General features: G+C 27.9%; 4 protein-coding genes and 1 pseudogene across 5 annotated transcripts; 3 read left to right on the forward strand and 2 right to left on the reverse strand.

The window, feature by feature from the left end:
- Nucleotides 1–713: 713 nt before the first annotated feature.
- On the forward strand, nt 714–4,918 carry MKS88_003377 (DEAD/DEAH box helicase; the record flags this gene model as incomplete). The annotated part of the gene is made up of 6 exons (XM_067216464.1): nt 714–2,542; nt 2,811–3,099; nt 3,296–3,367; nt 3,497–3,826; nt 4,130–4,303; nt 4,619–4,918. The coding sequence occupies 6 exons, from the start codon at nt 714–716 to the stop codon at nt 4,916–4,918; spliced, it is 2,994 nt and encodes a 997-aa protein (XP_067073108.1).
- Nucleotides 4,919–7,623: 2,705 nt separating this feature from the next.
- Nucleotides 7,624–10,305, forward strand: MKS88_003378 (protein GEXP15; the record flags this gene model as incomplete). Its single annotated transcript, XM_067216465.1, has 1 exon — nt 7,624–10,305. The coding sequence occupies one exon, from the start codon at nt 7,624–7,626 to the stop codon at nt 10,303–10,305; it is 2,682 nt and encodes an 893-aa protein (XP_067073109.1).
- Nucleotides 10,306–13,028: 2,723 nt separating this feature from the next.
- MKS88_003379 (protein phosphatase inhibitor 3) lies at nt 13,029–14,050 on the forward strand (the record flags this gene model as incomplete). The annotated part of the gene is made up of 4 exons (XM_067216466.1): nt 13,029–13,212; nt 13,549–13,629; nt 13,747–13,792; nt 14,023–14,050. 4 exons carry the CDS (start codon nt 13,029–13,031, stop codon nt 14,048–14,050), a joined length of 339 nt encoding a protein of 112 aa, XP_067073110.1.
- Nucleotides 14,051–14,928: 878 nt separating this feature from the next.
- Nucleotides 14,929–17,462, reverse strand: MKS88_003380 (uncharacterized protein; the record flags this gene model as incomplete). Its single annotated transcript, XM_067216467.1, has 3 exons — nt 14,929–15,899; nt 16,558–16,812; nt 17,336–17,462. The coding sequence occupies 3 exons, from the start codon at nt 17,460–17,462 to the stop codon at nt 14,929–14,931; spliced, it is 1,353 nt and encodes a 450-aa protein (XP_067073111.1).
- Nucleotides 17,463–18,236: 774 nt separating this feature from the next.
- MKS88_003381 lies at nt 18,237–25,771 on the reverse strand (annotated as a pseudogene). Its single transcript has 8 exons — nt 23,598–25,771; nt 22,830–22,934; nt 22,044–22,093; nt 21,459–21,733; nt 21,018–21,237; nt 19,331–20,294; nt 19,133–19,214; nt 18,240–18,479 (listed from the first exon to the last, which is right to left on the reverse strand). Coding segments are annotated over exons 1-8 (4,110 nt in total).
- Between the last annotated feature and the right edge of the window lie 1,100 nt (nt 25,772–26,871).

Genomic DNA, 26,871 nt, shown 5'->3' on the forward strand with positions numbered 1-26,871 from the left:
TATACGTATAGATTCTTTTAACAAACTTCGATAACTACTTAATGACAATTTCTCAAAAGCGCTAGTGCAAATAAAATGGGGGAAAATTATATTTTATGAACAAAATCAGGTAAATGAGTGAAGAAAAAAAAAAAAAAAAAAAAAAGTTTATCATTCAATCAAATAAAATATTTAGTAACATTATTAATTTAATTAAATATAAAAGTATTTACGGAACAATAATTGTAGTGTGGAAGTCAGTAAAAGGGAAAATGAAAAGTACTGTATTTGTGAATACATTTCTTTTCGAAGAAAGTACAAATAGTTTTAGTGTCGAAGAAAGCTAAATTTTATAAGTGCTTCCGTATTTTATATAACTAAAGTGGTAGGAAGTGTGTTAGGAATTGATACAAGTATTAAGAAGCTTCATAAATAGCACCAGTAGGTAAAGACTGTAATTAACCGAAAGTGCGAAAATAAGCAATAGAGTTCTTTACAACTTCATCATGAAAAAACAACTTTGCAAATATATCAGCAAGTGAGTTTTTCCTCATTTGTGCGTTGACTTTTTTTTTTTTTTTTTTTTTTTTTTTTTTTTTTACGTACACAATTATGATATAATAAGATAAGTGTGATATATCTAAATATATATATATATATATATATCCATATACATACATATATTATAATCATAGTGGAAGCATTTTTTTTTTCTTTTTTATTAATCGAAAATAATGAGTGAAAATAAAGAAGGAATTGAAAAAAGTGCTATAAATAGGTACGATCTTGATAAGAACGATTGTAATGAAATAGTTGATAATAACGAAAATTTTAAAAATTATAAGGATCTGAATAATGGTGTAATTACATTTGAACATGATACAAGTCATCTTAACGAAGGTAATTGTGATAGTGCATATTTAAATGATAGTATTGGTAAAGATAATGAAAATTGTTCATTAAACGATGTGATAAATAAATATCTGATGACCCTCGAGAATAAAGAAAAGAATAATGGAGAAGAGGGAGATTATCAAAACTATGTCGAATGCGCATTCAATTGTGCTGTTTATGCGAGTGATGTGAGTAACGCTAACCATGGGAATGGTGTGAATATACATGTTGACGAAAACGTTTATAGTTGGGAAAATATTTCAAATAATCCTAATAATTGTAATATTTCTAATAATCCTAATAATTGTAATATTTCAAATAATCCTAATAATTGTAATATTCCTAATAATCCTAATAATTGTAATATTTCTAATATTTCTAATATTTCTAATATTCCTAATATTTCTAATATTTCTAATATTCCTAATGATGAATATTATATGAACAATTTTTACGCTAATAATGATGAGGGAAACTATTGGGCTCATTGGGACAGCAGTAACATGCCCACCCAGAAAAACCTTGCCAACAATTACGGAAGCATAAATGACAATGATAATGATGTGAAGGACAATTATAGTGGCCTGAATGATAATTATAGGAATTACAGTAGTAGTAATAGGAATATTAATGATAAAAATAATAGTAACATTAATAATAATTGTAGCCCTAGTGATAACGTTCCTTTTACGCACCCTGTTGGCGCAAATGACGGGAAGTGCAAAAATTATTCTAAAGACCCCTATAATATATCAATTGGAAATATGGAAAATACGAATAACTACAGGGATTTCATGAAGATAAGAAATAACTCGATTGAGAAGTACTCATCATATACCTCTGCTATCTCAAATAGTAACAACAATAATGGAAAGCGATTATTTTTTTCGAAAAATGCTCAAGGTCGTCCATGCAGTAACAATAGTAGTAACAATAATAATATTAATAGTACTGATAGAATTAGTAGTTTACATAATGAAACTGATAACTATCGAAGGTTACCATATGTGAGCCATAATAATTACGTATATAATATTAATAATAATAAAAAGAATAATAGTAAAAATGATAACAGTAATAGTTATAGCAATAAAAATGGCAGTGATAACACACATCAGATGGAAATGGCGTATGATGAAAAAAGAAAATATTCATATGAAAGAAAAAAAAATTTATATAAAAGTAATTATGAATATAAAACTAAGGAGAATGTCCATTTTTCACCCACAGAGAACAAACATGATTATCTGAGGTACAAGAAGTACGAAAGTAAATGGGATAATCAAGGTGATTGTACGAATGTTAAGAACTTTGATGATAAGATGTATATGCAATATGATGATAGGCAGCATATGCAATATGATGATAGGCGGCATATGCAATATGATGATAGGCGGCATGTGCAATATGATGATAGGCGGCATATGCAATATAGTGATGAGAGGCATACACATTATAATGAGGGGCAAACTGATCGACACGATAATATGATATTAAACAAATATGCTGATAACAGATTTATCCAGTATGATGAAAAAAGCATGAATAAAGTAGACAAAAAATACGAATGCAATATATTCGATGATGAATGTTATTTTGTTCAATGTAGAAGTTATGGAAAGGAAAAAATTGTAATTCCTAGTCCGTTAAGCAGCTTAGAAGACTTAAGGTAATATATGCTTCCATACGAAATGACTCATACATGTACATGCCATATGTGGGAATAACGTTATATATGTGTAGAAAACTGTTCATAAATATATGTTTATATGTGTCTTTATATGTCTATATATGTATATATATATATTATATGAATATGCTTGTGCCACTCCTTGTGCGTAATTCTTCCCATCCTTTTTCCCGTTTTACTTGTTCTCCGTACACTATGTACATATTTGCCGTATTCATCTTTATTTTCTTTTTTTTTTTTTTAAAAGCACATTATGTGGAGATATTTTATATAAAAATATTTGTATGAAGGGGTACAACCAAATGACTACTGTTCAGAAATATTCAATACCGATAATAAAAAAAAAAATGAACCTTATTGCTTCTTCACAAACAGGAAGTGGAAAAACCTTTTCTTTTCTATGTCCTATAATTTCAAATCTTAAAAAAGATAATGAAATTCTTCGGCCTCATTTTCCTGGAGCATATGCATGCATTTCTCCGTTGTGTCTGGTCCTCTGTCCAACAAGGGAGCTGGTTATTCAAATACAAAAGGAGGTAAATTTTTTTTTTTTTTTTTTAATTTGCAAAATTGTCATTTTTTGGCTAGCCGTTAAGAAGAGAACTATAATAAGGCGTAGAATTATTTTATTGCTGAATCATAATATTATGGATGGGGAAAAAAAAAAAAAATGCACACATATGTATATATATATGTATGTATATATAGGATTAAATATTTGTGCTTTTTTAGGTAAATAGTCTAACAAAAGGCATGGACATTGTGTGTATGGCCTTTTACGGGGGGGAAACGATGAAAGACCAGGTATTTTTATTTTATTTTTTTTTTTATTGCATGTTCATGTGGTTATGAATATATGTATGTGGGTATACATGTGTACATATTAATGTGTGTAAACATAAAAAAATGAGAATGTTCCTTATTTCCAAGTAGATAGTACAAATAAATGAAAGGCAAGCCGAAATAATAGTATCAACCCCAGGGAGGTTACTAGACTTACTAAACAATTGCAAAGTTAGTCTTTCTTTTATTAAATATTTAATTTTTGACGAAGCTGATGAAATGATATCTCTTGGTTTGAAAAATCAGATGGATGAAATAATTTTTCAAAAGGATTTATGCCCAAGTGAAACAAGGCAAACCATATTTTTCACTGCTACCTTGTCTGATAATTTGAGAGATGATATTGAAAAGTTTATAGCTACCCCTTATATTTATTTAAATATAAAACAAAAAAAGGATGTTAAAAATTCCATCAAGCAGGTAGGACTGTGTGCAGATGATTATTTTAGGAACATGCTCAGTGAGATGTACCTACACCTGCGCTCACGTAATATATATGCGCATGTTTGTACGAATGTGTGTCTGTATTATTTGCATTTACGTATATATAATGCTGAAAGAAAGTATTTATTTTTTTTATTTTATTCTTTTATTTTTTTCGTTTGTTGTTATTGTTATTGTTATTGTTATTATTTTCTTTTCTTTTCTTTTTTTTTTTTTTTTCTTTTTTTTTTCCCGTTTTATCGATGATTTTCCCCATTTGACGTGCCCGCCTTTTCGCAGATTGTCAAATACGTACCGGTGAAATCAAAGTTGAATGAACTTTTTCGAGACATTCGAACCTTACAAGGTCAGGCGATAATATTTGTGGAATTGAGAACTTCTATTAATCACATCTTTAACTTTTTGAAGTCGAAAGGCTTTAACGTGAACTATTTACATGGGAAGATGAATCAGGTGAAGCGCGATTTATGCATGCACGAGTGTATATGTAAGCATGTGTGTGTATGTATGCATATATATATATATATATATATATATATATATTTAAGAGAAACGTGGTACCATTAAATATTGCTTGCATGTTATGTCCTTAACTATATTCTTACGTATTTCAATTTATTTCCCCCACTGAAAATGTCAACATGTGGGCTGTGTTTGCATGGGCAAGGACGTTTCGTAATGCATGTTACATAATCTTAATGAGGGATAACATTTGCATGTATACTCACCTTTGCTCATACCACTATTTGCGTGTATAAATCGCTGCAGGCTCGGAGGGAATTAGTTTTTGAAAAGTTTAGGAACAAATCTTTTCAAATATTAATAGCTACATCCATAGCAGCAAGAGGCTTAGATTTCCCAGATCTCGAATTAGTAATAAATTATGATTTGCCTTCCGAATTTGAACAATACATGCACAGGATAGGAAGAACAGGGAGAATTGGAAAAACAGGAATAGCAATAAATTACTTTAATAGTTCAAACAAGAAAATAATTGACAAGCTAATTGAACATTTAAAGAAACACGATCAAATAGTTCCTAATTGGCTTCTTAATTTTAATAAGTGACAAGTATGAAAACGTATGTGCCTTTTTTTTCTTTTTTATATTTACATACATTTTAGAGGGGGAAAAAAAACCACGTCTGATTACGTACCATGTGCAAAAGTGTTAGCAGTAGCAGTTGTAATGAAGGGCGGAACGAATGAAGGAGTTCACGTCAAGTACCACCCATAGTATACATACACATATGTATAAGCATATTTGCACACATATGTATAAGCATATATATACGCATATATGTATATGGCTATGTATACAGATATGCATACATAATGCAGATTTTAAAGAGCGTAAGCCCACTTTCTCCGCAAAAAGGACGTACTTTCCTTTTACATATATACTTTTAGATTTTATATTACTTTATTTTATTTTTTATTATTATTATTATTTTTTTTTTTTTTTTTTGTTTTGTTTTGTTTTATTCCCTACGGGTTAAATTTTTTCTTTTAATTTTGAAACAGAATTAATGGGTCTAATTATCCTCAGTGTGTATATATTAGTATGTTTATATATGTATGTACATAAATGTATGTATGTATGCCCTATTTTTTCCTTTTCATTTTTTTTGTTTTGTTTTAATGTCAACCACATGTTTAGTGCGTTTCTTTCATACGTTGCTATTAATTAAAAAAAGATGTACTCTGAAAATATGTAACATGTATATTTACGTTATATATATAGAAAGACATATGTGTACTTTACATTTTCTTATATCTTCGTGCAAGTGATACATATTGTTTTTAAATCTTTTATCTCAAAATTTTTGGATACGTACATATTTCCATTCGTATATATGTATATGTACTTAGTTCATATACCTGTACATGTACATATAATCGTATGTGCTCATATATGGTGTGTATATATATGCAATATGTAGCATCATACTCCTTTGATGGTACATACAAACATATATACACAAATGTACATTTATGCACAGCCTTCCATATTCTTTTAAACTTCAATTTCAGAATAAAAAGTTTATATGTTAAAATTTTTAAAAATTTTTCCCCAAATTTTTTAATCTTTTTTTAAATGCATTTTTTATCGCATTTTAAGTGCAATTTTTTCCCTTTTCTCTTTTCGTATGTTTTCTTTTTTTTTTTCCTTTTTCTCCTTTCCTTTTGCTATTTCGTTTTTGCTATTTCGTTTTTGCTATTTCGTTTTTGCTATTTCGTTTTTGCTATTTCGTTTTTGCTTATTCGTTTTTGCTTTTTCGTTTTTGCTATTTCGTTTTTGCTATTTCGTTTTTGCTTTTTCGTTTTTGCTATTTCGTTTTTGCTTTTTCGTTTTTGCTTTTTCGTTTTTGCTTTTTCGTTTTTGCTATTTCGTTTTTGCTTTTTCGTTTTTGCTTTTTCGTTTTTGCTTTTTCGTTTTTGCTTTTTCGTTTTTGCTTTTTCTATTTTCCTATATTTTTTCTCTTTTCTCTTAAAGATTAACTGTTAAAAATATCCTTCTTAATTAATTTGTAAATTTTATAGTATACTTATTCCTCAGTTATCCATTCTTCGCTCTTCTTCTTTTATCTATATGTAAGGTACGATATATATGTATAATGAAATGACCTATGTCCTGTTTGTTTTTTGACTTTTTTTTTTTTTTTTTTTCATATGCCGTTGTTAAAAAAACAAGAATTCTTTTTTTTCTTTTTGTTTTTTATATACATACATATATATGAAGCTACAAATAATATTTTTTTTTTGTAGCTATGTAATGTGGGGTATTTATTATTTTATATTTTTTTATTTTTTTTCATATTGTACCATATTATATGGCCGAACATTTTGAAATTCAAAAAAACACAAACCGCATAAAAATATATAACTATATATTCTTCTTATTTTGTTATGTAAATGTGAGAGGGGATTTTTTTGCGTTTTAATATATATCATCAGTATGTTTTAATATACATTTTATTTTTTATTTTTATTTTTTATATTTATTTTTTATATTTATTTTTTATTTTATTATTTTTTTTTTTCCCATTCGCTTTTATTCCTAGCTCTTTTTTTACGTATTTTTGTTCCTTATTCGCTTTTCAGCTGTATCGAAAACTATTTATTTATTTTTTTTTATTTGAAAAAATCATTCCAGCTGCAAAATATAAAAATAGATGTTTACAAATAAATCGAAACGTTTGTAATGTATTTGGATAACTGCTCAATTAGTAGTAATAAATATTAAGTTCAGCATATACTTATGTATGTATGTATGTATGTATGTATGTATATATGTATGTATGTATATATGTATGTATGTATGTATATATGTATGTATGCACATGTATGTAAATATTTATATGAAAATATTTTTATATTTTGAAGCGGAGAACATGATAAACATTACATTTTTATGTATAAGCATTGTTGTTACCTTTTTTGTTTTCTTCTAATTGTGTTTGTAAAATTTGCACAAGCAGAGCAGAATAAGCAATTCTTAGTAGTACATACGGCTCTGATAAGTCCGCATAAGCATCTGTATATATCATATATGCGTACAGGTAAACAGGTGTTTATATAAGCATATATAAATATATATATATATTTATATATATATATATGAATTTGCATATTCACATTTGTATACGTACAATATACGCAATTCTCGAAGTATAATATATATGTACACATATATATATATATATATACATATATATATATATATATTCGTACACATTCGAACGCGCTATCCCCTCGTGAGTGCCCCAAAAAATGCTGAATGAGGACAGCATAGAGGTTGATCTAGTGAAAATAGAAAATGAGCTAAAGAAAAACCAAGACGATATTGAAAAAAAAAAAAAAAAAAAAGTGCAATTTTCTGATAAAAATGAAACCATATATTATGAAAAAGATGAAAATGAAAATAATTATTTTAATTTTGCCTTAAACAATTTTAATTATATTGAATGTTTTTACAATGAAATGTATAACATTGATTTTAATGAAGGGGAATATAAAAATGAAGATACAATTTTAAATGTAGAAGACAGAACTGCAGCTTACGATAATAATGATGAACCTTTTGAAAACAGTAAGGAGGCTGATGAGGACTATAAGGAAGGGGAGCAGTCAAAAAAACAATTAGGAAAAAAGGGTATGAATGATAGCACCAGTGCTGATGATATTGGTAACAACAACAGCAGCAACAACAGCAGTAATGGTGTGAAAGACTATGTAACTAAAAGAGAAAGATTTAATCAAACGTTCAATGAGGACTGTTCCTTCGAAATTGACGATATACAAAAAGCATTAATAAATGCGGAGGAGCGAACGACAAACTATAGTAAAGATTATTTCGGATATGATATTGAGCCATTTAATATGAAAAATGAATTAAAAGAAGGATATATAGACAAACATGGTAATTACATTTATAATGATTATGATTATGAGGATGTTGAAGAGGCATGGTTAAAAGCAGTAGATGAAGAGGATCCATTTACGACATTTTCCAATCATAAATTAAAGTCAAAAATACATAATGCAGCTATGTCCACGATTGGTGATAATAACAGTAACGGCAGTGGTAACCGTAACTGTAATAGTAGAACTAATATCAGTAGTAATGGCAGTAGTAATGGCAGTAGTAATATAAGTAGTAATAGCAGTAGTAATATCAGTAGTAATAGCAGTAGTAATATCAGTAGTAATAGCAGTAGTAATATCAGTAGTAATAGCAGTAGTAATAATTTAAATAATTATATGCGCACTGTGAATATATACGATGCGCTATACTCTCTGTCCTGTTTATTAATTGACAAAGAGACACCAATTAAAGCGATGATAAGATATAAGAATGATTTAAAATTATGTAAAAATTATTTAAACGAGTGTAAACTGAAATTACAGAAATTTAATTCTTTTGTTACATCAGATGCAGAAAAGTCTACATTGCTTGACGACCATACGGTTGTAATTGATGGTCAGTCATTTAACGATATGCATTCAGATAGACCTCCCTCAAATTATGGAGGACAAAATAAAAGAAATATATTGCAAGTTAATATTAAAAGGAGCAGGAGGTGGAAGAAGGACTACTCTGATAGTGGGGGGAAGAGGCAAAATACTCAGGACAACAACCTCGAGGGGGATGATATTAATGAACAACATGAGGAGGAAGTAAAGGTGGACAAGGTGAAGGTAGATAACACGAATGAAGTGAATGGGAAGGAGGACCGAGCAGATGATGAGAAACACGATGAAGAGCAAATGGTGGGGAAGCCCCCACCAAGGGAAGATGTCAAAGAGGAGAAGGTGAAGGATAAAGAAGTGAAGCAAGAACTGAAAGAGGAGGATTCTAACGAGGCAACTGCTAATGAGACAACTACTAACGAGGCAACTGCTAATGAGACAACTACTAACGAGGCAACTGCTAACGAGGCAACTGCTAACGAGGCAACTGCTAACGAGGCAACTGCTAACGAGGCAACTGCTAACGAGGCAACTGCTAATGAGACAACTACTAACGAGGCAACTGCTAATGAGACAACTACTAACGAGGCAACTGCTAATGAGACAACTACTAACGAGGCAACTGCTAATGAGACAACTACTAACGAGGCAACTACTAACGAGGCAACTACTAACGAGGCAACTACTAACGAGGCAACTGCAAATGAGGAAAATATTAACGAAGTTATCAAAGTGAACATTGACACATGCTGGGAGTCGATGAATGGTGAAGAATGCATAACTACTAATAAAGAAGAAAATGAGACAGGAGTATTGGATGATGAAAAATTAAAAGAATTGCAAAAATTAGAAGAGGCATATCAAAAGATAACTCTCGATTACAAAACAATAGAAAGACGGTTTAACAATTTAATTGATTTAACACAAAAATTAACGAATGAATATAAGAATGTGTACTTTTTAACAAAAAATGAATTTGAATCCTTATGTAAAAAATTAGAACAATACAAGGAAAATATAGAAATACAATGGCAATTTAAATGGAATTGTGATAGTAACAATAATATTTATGGTCCTTATAATTATTATGATATATATAATTTCATATCAGTTGGAATTGTATCTGCAGTAAATCCTATACAACTAAGAAGAATAAATAATGAAAACAAAGTTATAGAAAACATTTGGCAAATGTATGATGCTGTTAACTACTTAACTTTTGTTAGTAATGAAAATATTAAGAAAAAAAGAAAACTTGATGAAACCCACATTTTTGATTATGCAGAGGATGGAAATGAGAAAGGAGAAGAAAATGATGATGATGATAATGATGATAATTCTGTAGATGACAATTATGAAATAAAAAAAAAAAGAAGGAAAAAAAAAAAGGGGTTAATTCAAATATCCAAAAAAAAGGAAAAATTGCAAGATGAGGAGGACAGTGATGATAATGAAGATGATTATGAAAGTTACGAAATTTGATCATATATATATATGTGTATGTATATATGTGTACATGTATATTTATAGCTATATATATGCATTTATATACAAGAAATAGGAAAAGATATATGTTTTTATCCCCCTTTTAGCATTTGATGTGTAGGAGGTTGGTTTGGGGATTTTTACGTAATTTGAGTATTCGGATAGATTGCAGATATTTGAATTTGTAAAAACAGGTAAAAAAAAAAAAATATAATAAAAATAATATTAAAATTAATAATAGTAGTAATAGGAATGGTAATAATAATGATAATCGTATTGGTATTAGTAATGGTAGTAATTAAACTGCAAAGAAATGTTACAGCATCAATTTAAAATTAAAATAAGCGAAGATGCAAATGTAGTTTGAGCTCAGAACAAATAAAAATTCTCCTGAACTGTTAAGCTGAAATTTTAATTGATTCGTTTAATGTCCCCTTTTTTTCTTTTTCTTCTTTTTTTTTTTTTAATTATTTACCAAATATTCTTTTTGTTTTTAAGACTATTTTAATTGGCGCATATATATATATATAATGCACCGGTTGGCATTTGCTTTACAGTTATATGTAAGAATTTAATTTTACAAAATGTAATTACTTTCAAATGGATATTTGAGGCCAGATGAGAAGGAAATATAGAAAATTATAAGTTGCACCAAGGTATTCATAAAATTCCCATTACGCATGTACAACCATCATGTACGTATTGTATGTATGCCATCGTATGTGTGCCACTGTATATGTGGCATACGAGTTGTCATATGTATATGATCTTCATATTGTGGTACAAAAAAAAAAAAAAAAATGAGAAGAATATGTGTTATTATGCAAGATGAGAACAACATAGTTTAATAAATAATTGCACAAATGCATATTTGTAAAGGCTTTAAAATACTAAAGGCATAATAAATAAATGATTATATTTTATTTCATGAACACCTGAGATAATATTTTTATTAGTGGAACTTAACACAATGTTGTAAGAGGTGTCCCATGATGTGTGTAGGTTAACACACACACACACACGCGCGCAGACACATATGTATATATACGCGTGCATATATACATATATATAAATATATAGATATAGATATGATTGTAATAAGTTGCAACCACTTAAATAAAATATAACATATTTTAATTTTTCATAAACCCTTTGCAATCCTTCATTTATTATGATGATAGTACATTGACCTCATTCCATCCTATTTCGTTTTACTTCATTTAATTTCGTTTTACTTCATTTAATTTCGTTTTACTTCATTCAATTTCGTTTTACTTCATTCAACTTCGTTTTACTTCATTCAATTTCGTTTTACTTCATTCAATTTCGTTATACTTTTTGATTTTACTTTATTATATTATATCTTTTTTTTTGTTATTTTTTCCATTTCTCACCACTTATTTGTAATATATGCAACATAAGCATGTTATGAAAATTTATATTAAGATAAAAATATGACATATGTTTAAACACGTATATAATATGTAAAAATGTACATGTATACGTGTTTATACATTCATACATTTTTCTACATATATACGCTTTACATTATTATTATTATGAACTGTTCATACAATTTTAATAAAGTTACTTTTTTTTTTTTTTTTTTTTTTTTTTTCATAATTTAAAAATATACAGTGAAAATAAAAACATAAATTAAGGAATTATTCAACAAGTTTTTTTTTCTTCTCATTTTACAGATATTATTTTTCTCAGTGTACTTTTTACATATACTTAATATATATAAGAATATGCATATGTATATTTATATATATATATATATATATTATACGCATTAACCATGTATATGTAAAAAGTTGAAAAATAATATTCATAAAATAACCATTTTTTTATCGAATTTTTTTTTTTTTTTTTCTGAACATGATATAAAAAAAAAAAAAAAAAAGGAAAAGGAAAAATGGCTGATTGACAATATGTTTATCGAAAAGCAAAAAAAAAAAAAAAAAATTATGAATTCTGAACATAGTAATATTTATTAAAAAGCTTAAAATCCATCTCCTTTAAAATAAAATTACGCGTAGAGATTACTATAAAAAAGAAGCGTAAATATATGTGCAAGTAATTATGTATCAATTGTATGTATATATATAACTGTGCATATATACAGAAGTATATTTTTTTTTAATTGGAACATGTACAAAATGTGATAACATATAAATTCTATTTTTCCAAAAAATGATGTTTTTTTAATACATTGGAAGAAATAAATATTTTTTGCTTTTTATAAAATTATAAAAAGAGGGTATTACCTGCTCTTAATTTTTTTTTCCTCATTTACATTTGAAAAAATGAGAAATATTATTGTCACTCATTAAATGTATGTATTATATATACATATTTGACTGTTAAATATTATTATATATCTATTTGTAAATTTGTTTATATTTTTTTCATTTCCATTTTCATGCACCACATAGCGAAAGGAGGAGTGTATAGTATTAATAAGACTGTTAAAGTTGTTGGTTACCATTTTTCATTTAATTCTTTTTATCGTATTGTATTCCTTTTCCGTGCTTCTCTAATGAAGTTTATTTGATGGCATTTTTAGCTGCATATAAATATACATATATGTTATCTATATTTGTATATGTGTACATGTTTGCATTTACGAATTTGTACATATATACATATTATACATATATATATACATATTATACATATATATATATATAAAGTGCATATACGTACATATTTCTATAATGTCTCATGTTCACTCGTCATCAACAACGACGACTACGTATGTTCAAGAAACCAATACGAGGAATGACCAAAATGGAAATCAAAACACAATCGTACGAATTTTAAAGTTATCACCTCAAAAAATGGTTAGGTGGGATGATAGCACTGTGGATAATGAAAATGCGCAAAAGAAGTCATCAAAAGGTAAGTTTATAAAGATGGTCAAAAAGAGAAATAGGAAAGAGAAAGAGATATAAAAAAGTGATAGAGAATGAGAATGTAAATTAAGAGTGACGAGTAGAAAAAAGGTAGTTACATGGAGAGAAAGAAATATAAAATGTTATGTACATGCAAAAATTGCACAAATAACATGAAAATTCTTGCATTTAAAGTGTATGCACAAATGCGATATTCGAAGAGGCATTTTGTATTTATTATTTACCATTTAGTGCTTATGTACTTATGTACTCATGTACGCATGTATAGTATCTGTACACATAATTATTTTCCGCTTTTTTTTCAAACACATCGTCAAAATAGTATGTTGTATATACCACAAGCCAAAAAACTTTGGTGAAAGTTCGGACTCCGACTCGGACTCATTTTCATCCAGCAGTGAAAGTAAACATTTTAAAAGAGAAAGGAAAAAAAAAAAATGAAAAATGAAAAAAAGAAGTACAATTTTAATGTAAAAATTTGCCCATATATATATAAATGACGTTTGTCCATTTATACCAGGGGAGTGTAAGTCTTTTCCAAAAAACGAGAACAAAAAGGATGAGCGGTAAAATTTTTTATTTTTTTTTACACGCTCTGAGCTCAATATGTGTGTAAATGTACAAATATATGTACATGTATATAATATGGACTTATAGATAATATGCCTATTTCGGTTTTATATGTAACTGTGTCATATGGTCATACAAAAATTGTAATAAAATATTTTTTGTTATTTACACTGTTTGCTACATAAAATTTTTGAATTTTTTTTTTTTTTTTTTTCAAATATAATAGGACCGAAGAAGAAGGGATAAAGAAATAGGCAATTGGATCCTTCGATATATAACATTCAACTTTGTTATGACTCTTATTTTTTTTTTTTTCCCCTAAGCATATTTGTAACTCTCAAAATTTTACTATTACTCATTATTTATTCGTTCTCTTGTTTATTTCTATTTTTTAATGTATATGTTTTTTTCTTATTATAATTAATTATTTAAAAAAGAAGCGATAAATTAAAAATTTTTAGCGCCCAAGAAAAAGTGTTCACCTATACACGGATTTCTACATATATGTATGTATGTTTATGTGTATGCGTATATATGAGTGTGGCTGTATAGGCATGTGTATACTTATGCGCTATTAACACGCATAACAAATTCCCATTGCAGTTTCCATTTTTTGAATACGCAAAGTAGTGTTAAGCTATTTTGTGTTTATAATTTTTTTACGTTTTACAGTTCATTGCTGTAAATAATAATAATAATAGTTACCCTTATTATTATTACTATTATTATTATTATTACTATTATTATTATTATTACTATTATTATTATTATTATTATCATTATTACTATTTATTATCATTATTACTATTTATTATCATTAGTACTATTAATTATCATTAGTACTATTTATTATATTATTTTTTTTTTTATTTTATCTTTTATTTTATTTTAATTTTCAAAGTGGAAATTCATTTGTGTATATATAATAAGAACAAAAAATGAAAACAGTTTTATAATAAGAATATTTTTAAAATTATTTTTTGTAAATTTTAAAAAAGACTCAAGGGGGAGAATGCAAGCGAAATGGAGGCAGTGTCCGCACTGTCGTTGTCCCTCCTTATACAAAAAAAAAAAAAGGGCAAATGAATAAACTAGTGAACGAAGGAGTGAAGTTAAGAGCGGGTTTACCCTCCTATGCATCCCACTTGTAATGGTCAGCGATGGTTAAGTACAAGGTGCGGTTGTTGTTGGTAGAATCATCATCAGCATAATCATTATCATTATCGTATTGACCACCATAATCAGCATCAAACGCGGCAGCCGCAGAAACCTTATGATCATTTTGGGCGTTTCTTTTCTTTTTTTTCTTTTTTTTCCTTTTCTCCTGAACATCAACTAACTCGTTTCCGTATTCATAAAACAGCTGTATCCAAATACGATGAGTAATATGATGTCCACAATTAACCAAATATTCTGTTTTTTTAAAAATACAGCTCCCTTTATATTTGTTAAGAACAAGCATCATACATTTAATATACTCCAAAAGAAGCAAGGAAAGAAACTGAGTAGACTTTCTAAAGTAACATACACTCCACATGAGTTCATCATCAATAATAGTTAATCGTTTATAATATTCTTGAACAAAATCAACCATAGTAATATTTTCTGTTTTGTATTGTTTAATTCCTTGTATTTCATTCGTAGGTATACATGTATGAGGTAAAGGATTAGTATGATTACAACATGATATAAGATTTTCATTAAAGTAATCTAAACTAATAAAAATAGTACTTTCCATTGAATCTTTTGTAATAGCACAAAAACTTTTATTCTTTTCTAGTTCTTTTAATACTAAAGGGTATAATGTTCTATCTATTGGTTTAAGTTTTCCACTTTTAAAAAAAAAATAATCAATTACATTTTTCCAGTAATGTATATTAGTTTTTATTTCTTGATCTTTAAAAGATAAGGAATATAAAATTTTTCGAAGATATAAACTTACTATTTCGTTGTCAATTTTGGAACACTCCTTAAATTTCATCAACGTTTTACAGTCCACAAAATTGAATACATAACTTATTATATTGTGCTTTACAAACATGTTTTTATCATTCCTTTGGAATAATTTCTTGTGAAGGTGGCAATTCTCTTTCGGGGGATCACCTGAAAGGAGGAAACGCGTCATCGGCGCATCCATGTAGAGACATACATACATACATACATACATACATATATACATATATACATACATATATACATACATATATACATACATATATACATACATATATACATACTTACATACATACATACTTACATACATACATACTTACATACATACATACATACTTACATACATACATACATACATACATACATACTTACATACATACATACATATATACATATATACATACATATATACATACATATATACATACATATATACATACATATATACATACTTACATACATACATACTTACATACATACATACTTACATACATACATACTTACATACATACATACTTACATACATACATACTTACATACATACATACATACATACATACTTACATACATACATACATAATACATACATACATACATACATACTTACATACATACATATATACATACATACATGTATATGGATGTATATATATGTATATAATGTATATGGGAGTACATAAATGCACATATGTATGTAAATATGTGCATATATATGTGTATATGGATGTACGCACATACTGTGTTGTACACGCGCAAACATGCTCATGCACTCTATTTGCTCTTTTTCTGCGTATCTACTAGTGTTTACTCATAATTTCCTTAAGGTACACGTCTATGTACTCATCGGAACGCCTGGGAAATATACCTTTAACTATATCCTTGATTTCATTTAAACATCTTTCCCTTTCTTCTTTCTCTTCTTGGAACGATTTCCTACTAGCTTTCGAGTATTTATTTTTTGGAACAGCTTTATCTTCTTCGCTTTTTGCTCTCAATATTAGGTTAATGTATGTAGCTTTTGATTCTATGAAGGCATACAGCTTTTTGTAAAACTTGCCCTCCTCTATATATTCGTTAAAATAGGCAAAAAAAAAAAAAAAAAAGGAAAAAGGACAATAATGGAGCGCAAAATGTTTAGAAGCAGGAGGGAGGCACTGAACGGATAATCATAGGGATAAGTGGTTATGGATATATTTATACGGTTGTGTACACGGGGATAAGTGCATAGAGATATATGCATACATACGGATATATAAACAGATATATACACATATACATACATGTATACGCATATATGGACGTACGTATGCCCTTTGCAATGAATGCTCTTGAACAGATATGCTTCTTTCATTTTTTATTATTCCATTTTTATTTTTTCCAAACGCATATATATACATTATATGTGTAGCATAATTTACAGCTCTCATCATTTATATTTTATTACTTATATTTTATCGTATACTTTTTATCATTTATTTTTTATCATTTATTTTTTATCATTTATTTTTTATCATTTATTTTTTATTATTTATTTTTTATAATTTATTTTTTATAATTTATTTTTTATTATTTATTGGTGTATATACTATTTACTGTTGGAGGGGACGTTTCCTCTTCATCATCATCACTCTGACTGAATAAAATATTTGTCCAGCTTTTTCTTTGGATCTTTTCATACTCATTTGACTGTAATCCTAACCGAATATTACTCATTTTGTTAGATGCATGAAAAAGAAGCACACGGGAGTGTACGATATGGTGGAGTAGTTATGGTGGAGTAGTCAGATATGGTAAGGTACCTTTAACTTATTTAAGTGCAGTATAATATAGCAAATGGACAAAATTTCGCGCATAGAATTTTATGTCCTTCTAATCGCTTTATCATAAAACATTCAAAAGTCTATGGCGGTATGAGAGGTATCACTAAAACTCCACGTTCTAGCACTTATGTTTGGGCATTTTTGCAAAATTTTACAAAATTTTGCACATTTCCATTCGGAATATGCGAATATGAAAGAGAACGGAAATATCGTTACAGTATGGCAGAGTGGTAACGTTAAAAAATAAAAAAAAAAATCAGAACAATAATTATAACAGAAATTAAAATAAAAATGAAAGCTAAAGTTAAAATTAAAGGCGAAGGTGAGGGAGAGGGTAAAGGTAAATGTGAAAAGAAAAGTTAAAACAGAAATGAAGTATAAAATATACGTTTTAAAAAATTTTAACAAAGCACAAAATGAGCAATTATACATAGCATAAAGTAAATGCCCATATGCGCAGCAAAATAAGAAAGAAAAAAAATTAATTTAAAAAAAATTAAGTAAATATACATGTGCCAATAATTTTGTGTAAGACACATATATCAAGATGTATGAAATTTTTGAAATTGGGAAATAAATCAAAGTTACTACACCATTTGAATTTTTGCCGTAAAAACTTAACTAAAATATTTACCTCAATTTTAGTCGTAAAAAGGAATAAAGAAAATTATATCTTGAGGGGGGCGATACTTGGCTCAATGGATATCCTTTTGTTTGTCAGTTCATCTGCTTTAACATCAACCATATTTTTTTTTGTATTTTTCTTTTTTTTATATAAGAAATAACAAATAATCAAACTCACAGTAGTAGGTATAAAAATACATAAGTACAATGTGTACAGTCCTTTGTACCCTACTAAGCACATATCACACTCATCGCTTTGTTCAAACTTGTCAAATTTGATAATGGCCTGGAAAAAAGAAAAAAAATATATAATAACACCTAAGAAGTATCCAAAATATGCGCAAGTTGGTGAAGGGGTCGTTGTATATGTAACAGAACAAGGATATAGCGGATCGGCGGAAAAATAAAACAAAATAAATACAAAAATGAATAAATGAATGAATATATAAATGAATAAATGAATGAATAATTAAATGCATAAATGAATGAATATATAAATGAATAAATGAATGAATAAATGAATGAATAAATGAATGAATAAATGAATGAATAAATGAATGAATAAATGAATGAATAAATGAATGAATAAATGAATGAATAAATGAATGAATAAATGAATGAATAAATGAATGAATAAATGAATGAATAAATGAATGAATAAATGAATGAATAAATGAATGAATAAATGAATGAATAAATGAATAAATAAATGAATGAATAAATGAATGAATAAATGAATGAATAAATGAATACATAAATGAATACATAAATGAATACATAAATGAATATATAAATAAAGCAGTAGTGCTATTCAATTCATCCGCTTAAAATTATCATGTGAATTAACGAGAGACCACATATTTGAGACAAAAAATAAATCAGTGAAAAAACTGAGGAAACATAAAACAAGCAATAGATAACAGATAAGATGCACTTCACGTTAGTCAAAAATAGCGCAGAATCGTCATCGTTATCATCGTTGTTACTGTTCCTTATACGGATACTACTATTGTTACTGTTCCTGTAACTTTTGTTTATATTTATTTTTTTGATCCACTTACGTTTCTCTCGAACAGCAGCACCACCTGGTAGAGCTGCTGAGGATTGTTGAGGATCCTTTCGGCAATGACCCCCGACCTAATGTGGTTATGATCTTCTGCCTTTTCAATCGATAAATAGATTAACTTTTGGTTCGGTTTTAACCATTCACGAATTTTGAAAAGGATATAGGAACTAAGACCACGAGAAAAGAAACCTTGAAAAATGGGAGCTTGAGATTTTTGATTATAAATACAAGAACCTATTACTTTTATTCTTTGTTTATTTAATTCTTTATTAGTTAAGAATATATCATTTGAAAAAATAGAATTATACATTTTTTCTAAAAGATCTTCTATATTAAGCGTAGTATCAATTAATAATATAAGACTTAAAGTTATATCTTCTTCTGTTGTTTTATATAATGAGCTGTCTATATTAGTGGAATATAAAAAATTGAAATTTATATCGGATGCGGTAGGAGATATAGGTTTATAAACTTGATGCATTATTATTTTATATATAATGTCTGCGTCAAAATAGTAAGGTGTTTTAGTATTATTCTTAGCATCATTTTTAATATTATACTGTTTAAATACAGTAATCATAATTATGCCTTCATTAACTTGTAACTCCTTTTTATATACACTCTCTATTAAAGAGTAAAATGATTTTTCTCTATTATAACTTTTCGATTTATATATTCCTTTTTCAGTCTTTACATATATAGGTACTACTTGTATATAATTGTAATAATATAATCTTTCTTCGTCCATTTCGTAAAAAAAAATTTTCTTAAATAACAAAAATAAATCTTTTATCAACATATTCCCGTATTTATTTTTTAAATATATTTCATCATGCAGTGACAGAATATTGTCTTCATTCAGTGAAACAAAATCAAAAGACTCTTTTACTTTTAAAAACATTCTTACCTCTTTCTTGTATATATCTGTAATATTTATGTTGTGTTCACATATTAACGATATGAAAATGTGTAAACAATTTAGCGTCTTCCGAAGAAGGTGCTTCATTTCATCTGTGTAGGTTTTTGCTGATATTTCTGTGGGTGTGTGAGGGGGGAGTTACAATTGGGGCAAAATGGCGGGTCGACCTCGTAGGGCAAAAAAAAAAATAATAAATATAATATAACAAATAAAGTATAACAAATAAAGTGTAACAAATAAAGTGTAACAAATAAAGTGTAACAAATAAAGTGTAACAAATAAAGTGTAACAAATAAAGGATAACAAATAAAGTGTAACAAATAAAGGATAACAAATAAAGTGTAACAAATAAAGGATAACAAATAAAGTGTAACAAATAAAGTGTAACAAATAAAGGATAACAAATAAAGTGTAACAAATAAAGTGTAACAAATAAAGGATAACAAATAAAGTGTAACAAATAAAGTGTAACAAATAAAGGATAACAAATAAAGTGTAACAAATAAAGTGTAACAAATAAAGGATAACAAATAAAGTGTAACAAATAAAGTGTAACAAATAAAGGATAACAAATAAAGTGTAACAAATAAAGTGTAACAAATAAAGGATAACAAATAAAGTGTAACAAATAAAGGATAACAAAAAAAAGATAACAAAAAAAAGATAACAAAAAAAGTATAATAAATAAATAAAGAAAAACTGATGTCATATTGTTATGTTTGACCCCCCTTCTCAGGTTGTTGCTGAGAATATTCGACATAAAAAGTTGTGAAGTTAGTTTATTGCACGTGCATTATGAGTGCATGATTATTCTGTTCTGTTTCGCATTGCTTCGCTACAATTTGCTTTATTTTTTCTTTTTGCACCTAGCTTCTCTAGGAGGAAAGGAACTATGACTAAATACATGCTGACCTCCTCAACGGCAAAAATGGGATCATCACAAATGTTTAGAGTTAGATCTACCATGTTACTAAATCTGGGGTCAGCTAGCTTCAGTTCGTTAAACATTTCCATGAGTCCTATGCTGTAATTTCTCATGTGCGTTTCTATTTCCTCAATCTGCAAGAGGGCAAAACAAAAAATATCACTGCCAACTGGTATGAAATGGCAGCACGGAGATGCCCAAGTGAGCACACACATATACATGTGCATATTATTTATATATATATACAAATAGATGTGTATGTATATCTATATATTAGTATATATATCTATATATGCGTATACGCATGCGCATATCCATGAGAACACCCTTATACGCATTTTCTTTTCTTTCTCACGGAAGATATCAACGAGTCGAAAAGGTGGAACTCGAAGAAGATCCACAAATTTCGATTATCCTTTTGCTCCTTCAGACGTAATAAATTATTTTTTATGATAAATATTTCGCGTTCATATTTTTCGTCTTCATAAGATTCAAACACTTGTTGTGTTAATGTACACCTCAGGGCATTATATAAATAAAAAAAAGAAAAATTTGTAAAATTTTTGTTGTCCTCTATCACATGCCCCTTTTTCATTAGGTTGTTTATCGTATCCATGGAGAGCAGCTCGCCTTCAAAGATGAAACACAAAAATATAAGGCACTGTGCGAATGCAGATATAGCAAATAGGCTCACATATGCAAATTGGGAAAAATTACAAGGTTCATTATTCATAACAACATTTTATCCTATTGTACCATCGCCCAAGTGCAATATTCATAACACGTTCATAATATAATATAAAAATTTGGCTCATTTTTTTTTTTTTTCGAGAGATTTTGTAATTATTTTGAGACTACTTTGTATATATTTTGCATGTACTTTGCTACTATTTTTCGTACCATTGTTTATTCGATTGAAGAGGAAGACACAAAGGAACACTACGACGAACACTAAGTGATAATTTTTCATCTTTAGCAACTAACATCATTCTTCGAAATAAAGAAGCAGTTCTAGGAATATTCTGTCAAGTGTACATACTTACACACTTACAGACTTATATAATTATATGCTTATATGCTTATTTATATATGTGTGTATAAATATATGCGCCAATTTTGGCTTATTGAAAAAATTCGAATTAAAATAAAATAAAACATGACAAAATAAAACATGACAAAATAAAGCATGAAAAAATAAATCATAACTAAATCCAGAACAGATCTAATTTTTTACTGTTTATAAAAGGGAAAACTCATAAATATATAAAAAAATGCATGAAGTAAAATACATGATTAAGGGAAGTAAAAAATAAAAAAAATAAAAAAAACAAAAAAAAAAAATAGTCGCATGTTACACCGTTTTGTGAACAAAATGCAGAAGAGGAAAGAAAAAAAAAAAATGTTATAAGAGCTTGCTCAATTTTGTTCTATTTTACTTTATTATATTATATTTTTTTTTTTTTTTCTTTTTTGTTTGTACTACAACATATTACATGTTACAAAAACAAACTGTAACTATGGGTTGTTTATGAGAGTACTGCAAAAAATATTGTTTAGCTTGAAGTGCCTATAATATGTACATGCTTAATTTTAATGATACGGAAATGGTGCATTTTTGAGATAGTCTTTTTTTTTTTTTTTTTTTGAAGGCTTCTCCTCCTTACAAAAATGTAGACAAACTAATAATAAAAACATGTAGGCAGGTGATTCCATATGTCGTAGCTACTTTTGTTTGTCCAATAGAAAAACAGTAGATATGTTTAAGTAAATTTTCTTCATCTCGTAGTTTACAGATCTTATAGTTCTTTCCTTTACAATTGGGACGAAGAAGCTGAGGGGGGGAGAGAAAAAAAAAAGGAAAAAAAAAAAAAAATTAAATATAATAAGGCTAATTAAATATAATAAGGCTAATTAAATATAATAAGGCTAATTAAATATAATAAGGCTAATTAAATATAATAAGGCTAATTAAATATAATAAGGCTAATTAAATATAATAAGGCTAATTAAATATAATAAGGCTAAATTAAATAAAATAAGGCCAAGTTTATTAAAATATGGCTAAATTAAATAAAATAAGGCCAAGTTTATTAAAATATGGCCAAGTTTATTAAAATATGGCCAAATTAAATAAAATTAAAGCCAATTTTAATAAAGTATGGACAAATTATATAAAACGAAGCAAAATGTACAAATGAACGAACGAGAGAGAGTCGAACGAGGTAAATCAAAAATTGTTCATATAAGTGATGACAGACTGTATAAGAAAAAGTAGACGGAATAAACTATATGCTTACAATACAGACATTATGATCTATGCAAGTGTTTGTACTATAAAACGCGTAAATGATTAGTGTGTGTGCACAAAGAGTTAGTCCTCACGTGCTGACTGTTATGCAGAATTCTGGGCCAACTATTGGGTCAACTATTTTCAACATTTTCCCCTCTTCTTTCTCGCTTTTTTTTTTTTTTTTTTTTTTTTTCTTCTTCTTACTAGTCAACGTTTTTAACCCTTTTGGCATCTTTCTGTGTGACTTCGTAAATTTTCTCTTTGTCATTACCCAACTGGGACGCATTGTACAACATCTCTTCATCCGTTTGAAAGTGAGTACTTTCGTGCTTACTCGCATCCGATACATTATCATAAATATCATCGCAAAATTCACATTTGTATATTTTTTTATAAGAGCAACCATCAAAGTTGTCTAACGAATCGTAGTAATTTTTGTCGTCCTTTATTCGTTCACTCGGGTCGTTACTCTCTGTATCACAGCTTCTGTCTTCGTGCTGGTAAAGATCAAAATTTTTCCGATTAATCAACACTCTGATGGGGTTGAGGTTCTTGGTCGGATGGATATCAGTCGAGTTGTTGGTCATACTGCTGGACATAGTGCTAGACATACTGTTGGACGTATTACTAGCCATACTGCTGACCGAGACAGGTGCGACATTCACCTTTGAAGCATTTATGATATGAAAAACCCTTTGTAAAGGAATATTCTTGTTGAGCTGGATTTTTATAAGATCATCTGAAATTTCTTGCATCGATTTACGACATATATAGTCATACTTCGATAAGAAGGTAAAAACTTTTCCAATACATGTATTAGTGAAATCATTAAAAATATAAATGTCAAAATTTAGTAAATCTGTAGATATGTATTGATTTTCTTCAATATCCGGAAAATTTCTTTTATCATCACATATTAAACAATTTTTTAATTTCAGTCCATCTGTTCTGGAATTAATATCTTCCAGTTTAATATAAAGAAAACCTACTTTTAACGATTCTTTTATATCAACTATTTTAATTGGTAATGGATTTGGATTATTATTAATAATAAGGTATCGATAGCAATTCTTTTTAAATCTTATATCATTAAAGGTTGTAAAACTTACTACTTTTAACCACCCTAAGAGTCCATGTACCCCTACTATCTCTCCTATAACTGTATATTCACTCATAATTGATATTTTGCTATTTCCTTCTGATCTCTTATCCTTTCCTTGTTGCTTTATTTGACATGTAGTATTAGGTTCTACAATATTCCCTTTTATTTGTATACCCTTCTTGTCTTTTTCGTGTAATAAATCTAAATCATTTGATCTGTTCCTATCAGAATAATAATTTCTGTATAATAAATCTGGAAGACTAACAGTTGCTTCATCTAAACTCTTTTTTATATCATACCTTATCAATTCTTCTTTCGATTCTGTATACGATTTTCTAGTTTCGCTATTTATGAAATCGTCAAAAGAATGATTTTCTTCCTTCCCTGGTGTATAGTTGTAACTTTTTTTTTCCTTCATATAACCAGCCTTCGAATATTTGCTTCTTTTGTAATACTTTGTTTCGGTTAAGAAGTGCCTTGTACTTGTCCCTTCGGAGTCATCATAGTAATTCTCATTATTATCGCCATTCTCATTATCATTATCATTATGATGGTCATTCTCATTATTATCGCCATTCTCATTATCAGCATTACTACCATCATCATCATCATCGTTACTTTCGATTCTTCCTGTTTCGCTTTTTTCTCCCGTTTCGTTCCTTTTACTCACGTCAGTTCTTTCCTTTTCATCACTAAAACGGTTTAGCGGCTTTATATTGATATTATTTTGTGAACCCTCTTTTTCTTGACTGTACAAAGGGAAAGCCTCATATTTCTTTATATTTTTTCTTATATTATAAAATGCATTTTTAGTTTGTCTTTTCTTTTCCTTTACAACATTTTTCAATGATATGAAGTGAAGTATATTTTTCCTTCTTCTACCACTACGTTTATTGCATTCATTGCAGTTATTGCATTCATTGTAGTTGTTTAGGCAAAAATAATTTTTTTGTCTAGGTAATATTTTTTTAAAAAATACTACTCCTACATGTGAAATGTGAGGGAACGCTTTCCTTCTCTTTCTATAACATATATTTAAAAGAGGTACATATTTATTTGATGACGATGCACTTCTTTGTATGCTAGTGGTCCATGTTAAGCCGAGGAGGAAGTGCTTATATAGAGAAAGAAAGGTTATAAACAGTATTATCCTTCTCAATTTTGTGAAGCGTCGTACGAAGGATTGTGTGTATCGTTGTGTGTAGAGTTGCGTGTGGTGTTGAGTGTACTGTTTTGTGTACCGTTTTGAATAGATTTTCGAGATGCATTTTTTCATTTATATATGACAGATTGTAAAAGAAAAATGAAATCTTTTAATTCCTGGGGAGAGAACGATGGAAAAAGTAAAGCTATTCATAATTTGCATACTGCTATGTTCACATGTTTGCATGTTATCGTGTTAACGTATCTTTTCGTGCGCCCCAATTTTTTTATTTTCTCGCCCACCTTAGTTACAATACTGTATTATTGCACTAGCGCACTACTGCCTTATACCACTATTTCATTATTTATTTAACTTTGGTAAAGGAAAACGGAAGTTACTGCAAGGCGTGGGAATTTCGCAAGCTTTTCCTTTTTTCTCTTTTTTTCTTTTTTCTTTTTTCTTTTTTCTTTGTTTTTTCTTTTCTTTTTTCTTTTTTCTTTTTTTTCTTTTTTCTTTTTTTTCTTTTCTTTTTTCTTTTTTCTTTTTTTTCTTTTCTTTTTTCTTTTTTCTTTTTTTTCTTTTCTTTTCTTTTTTTTTTTCTTTTCTTTTCTTTTTTCTTTTTTTTCTTTTCTTTTTTCTTTTTTTTTTTTTCCCCATAGAATTTTTAAAATAACATGGTGTTAATTTAAAAAAAAAATCCTTTTGTAATTATTTTAAAATTGAAAAAGGCGTTGCAATTTTTTATGTATGTGTATGCTTATGAGTATGTGAAAAAGGAAGAAAGACGAAAAGATGTTAATACCATACGAAGGGGTGGGTTATTATCGACAGCGTGTTCATAAGTGGAAGCATGTATGTATGTGTGTATGTATGTATAGTTACGTACTGTTCGTATAAGCATGTCGTCTGAACAGTCCAATATACCATTAAAGCCGATTAAGCCCGAACTATTTTTTCGAGTGTGCCGTTTCTTTTTTTGCAATTCATTATACATATTTATGTATATATAAATGTATAAATATATATACATATTTATGTATATATAAATGTATAAATATATATACATATTTATGTATATATAAATGTATAAATATATATATATATGCATACATACATGTATACGTATATATATATATACACGCATAAATGCATACATATATACATATATACATACATAAATGCATACATATATACCCACATAAATGCATACATATATACACACATAAATGCAT

This window comes from Plasmodium brasilianum, chromosome 10 (assembly GCF_023973825.1).
Source record: "Plasmodium brasilianum strain Bolivian I chromosome 10, whole genome shotgun sequence".
Lineage (NCBI taxonomy): Eukaryota > Apicomplexa > Aconoidasida > Haemosporida > Plasmodiidae > Plasmodium > Plasmodium brasilianum.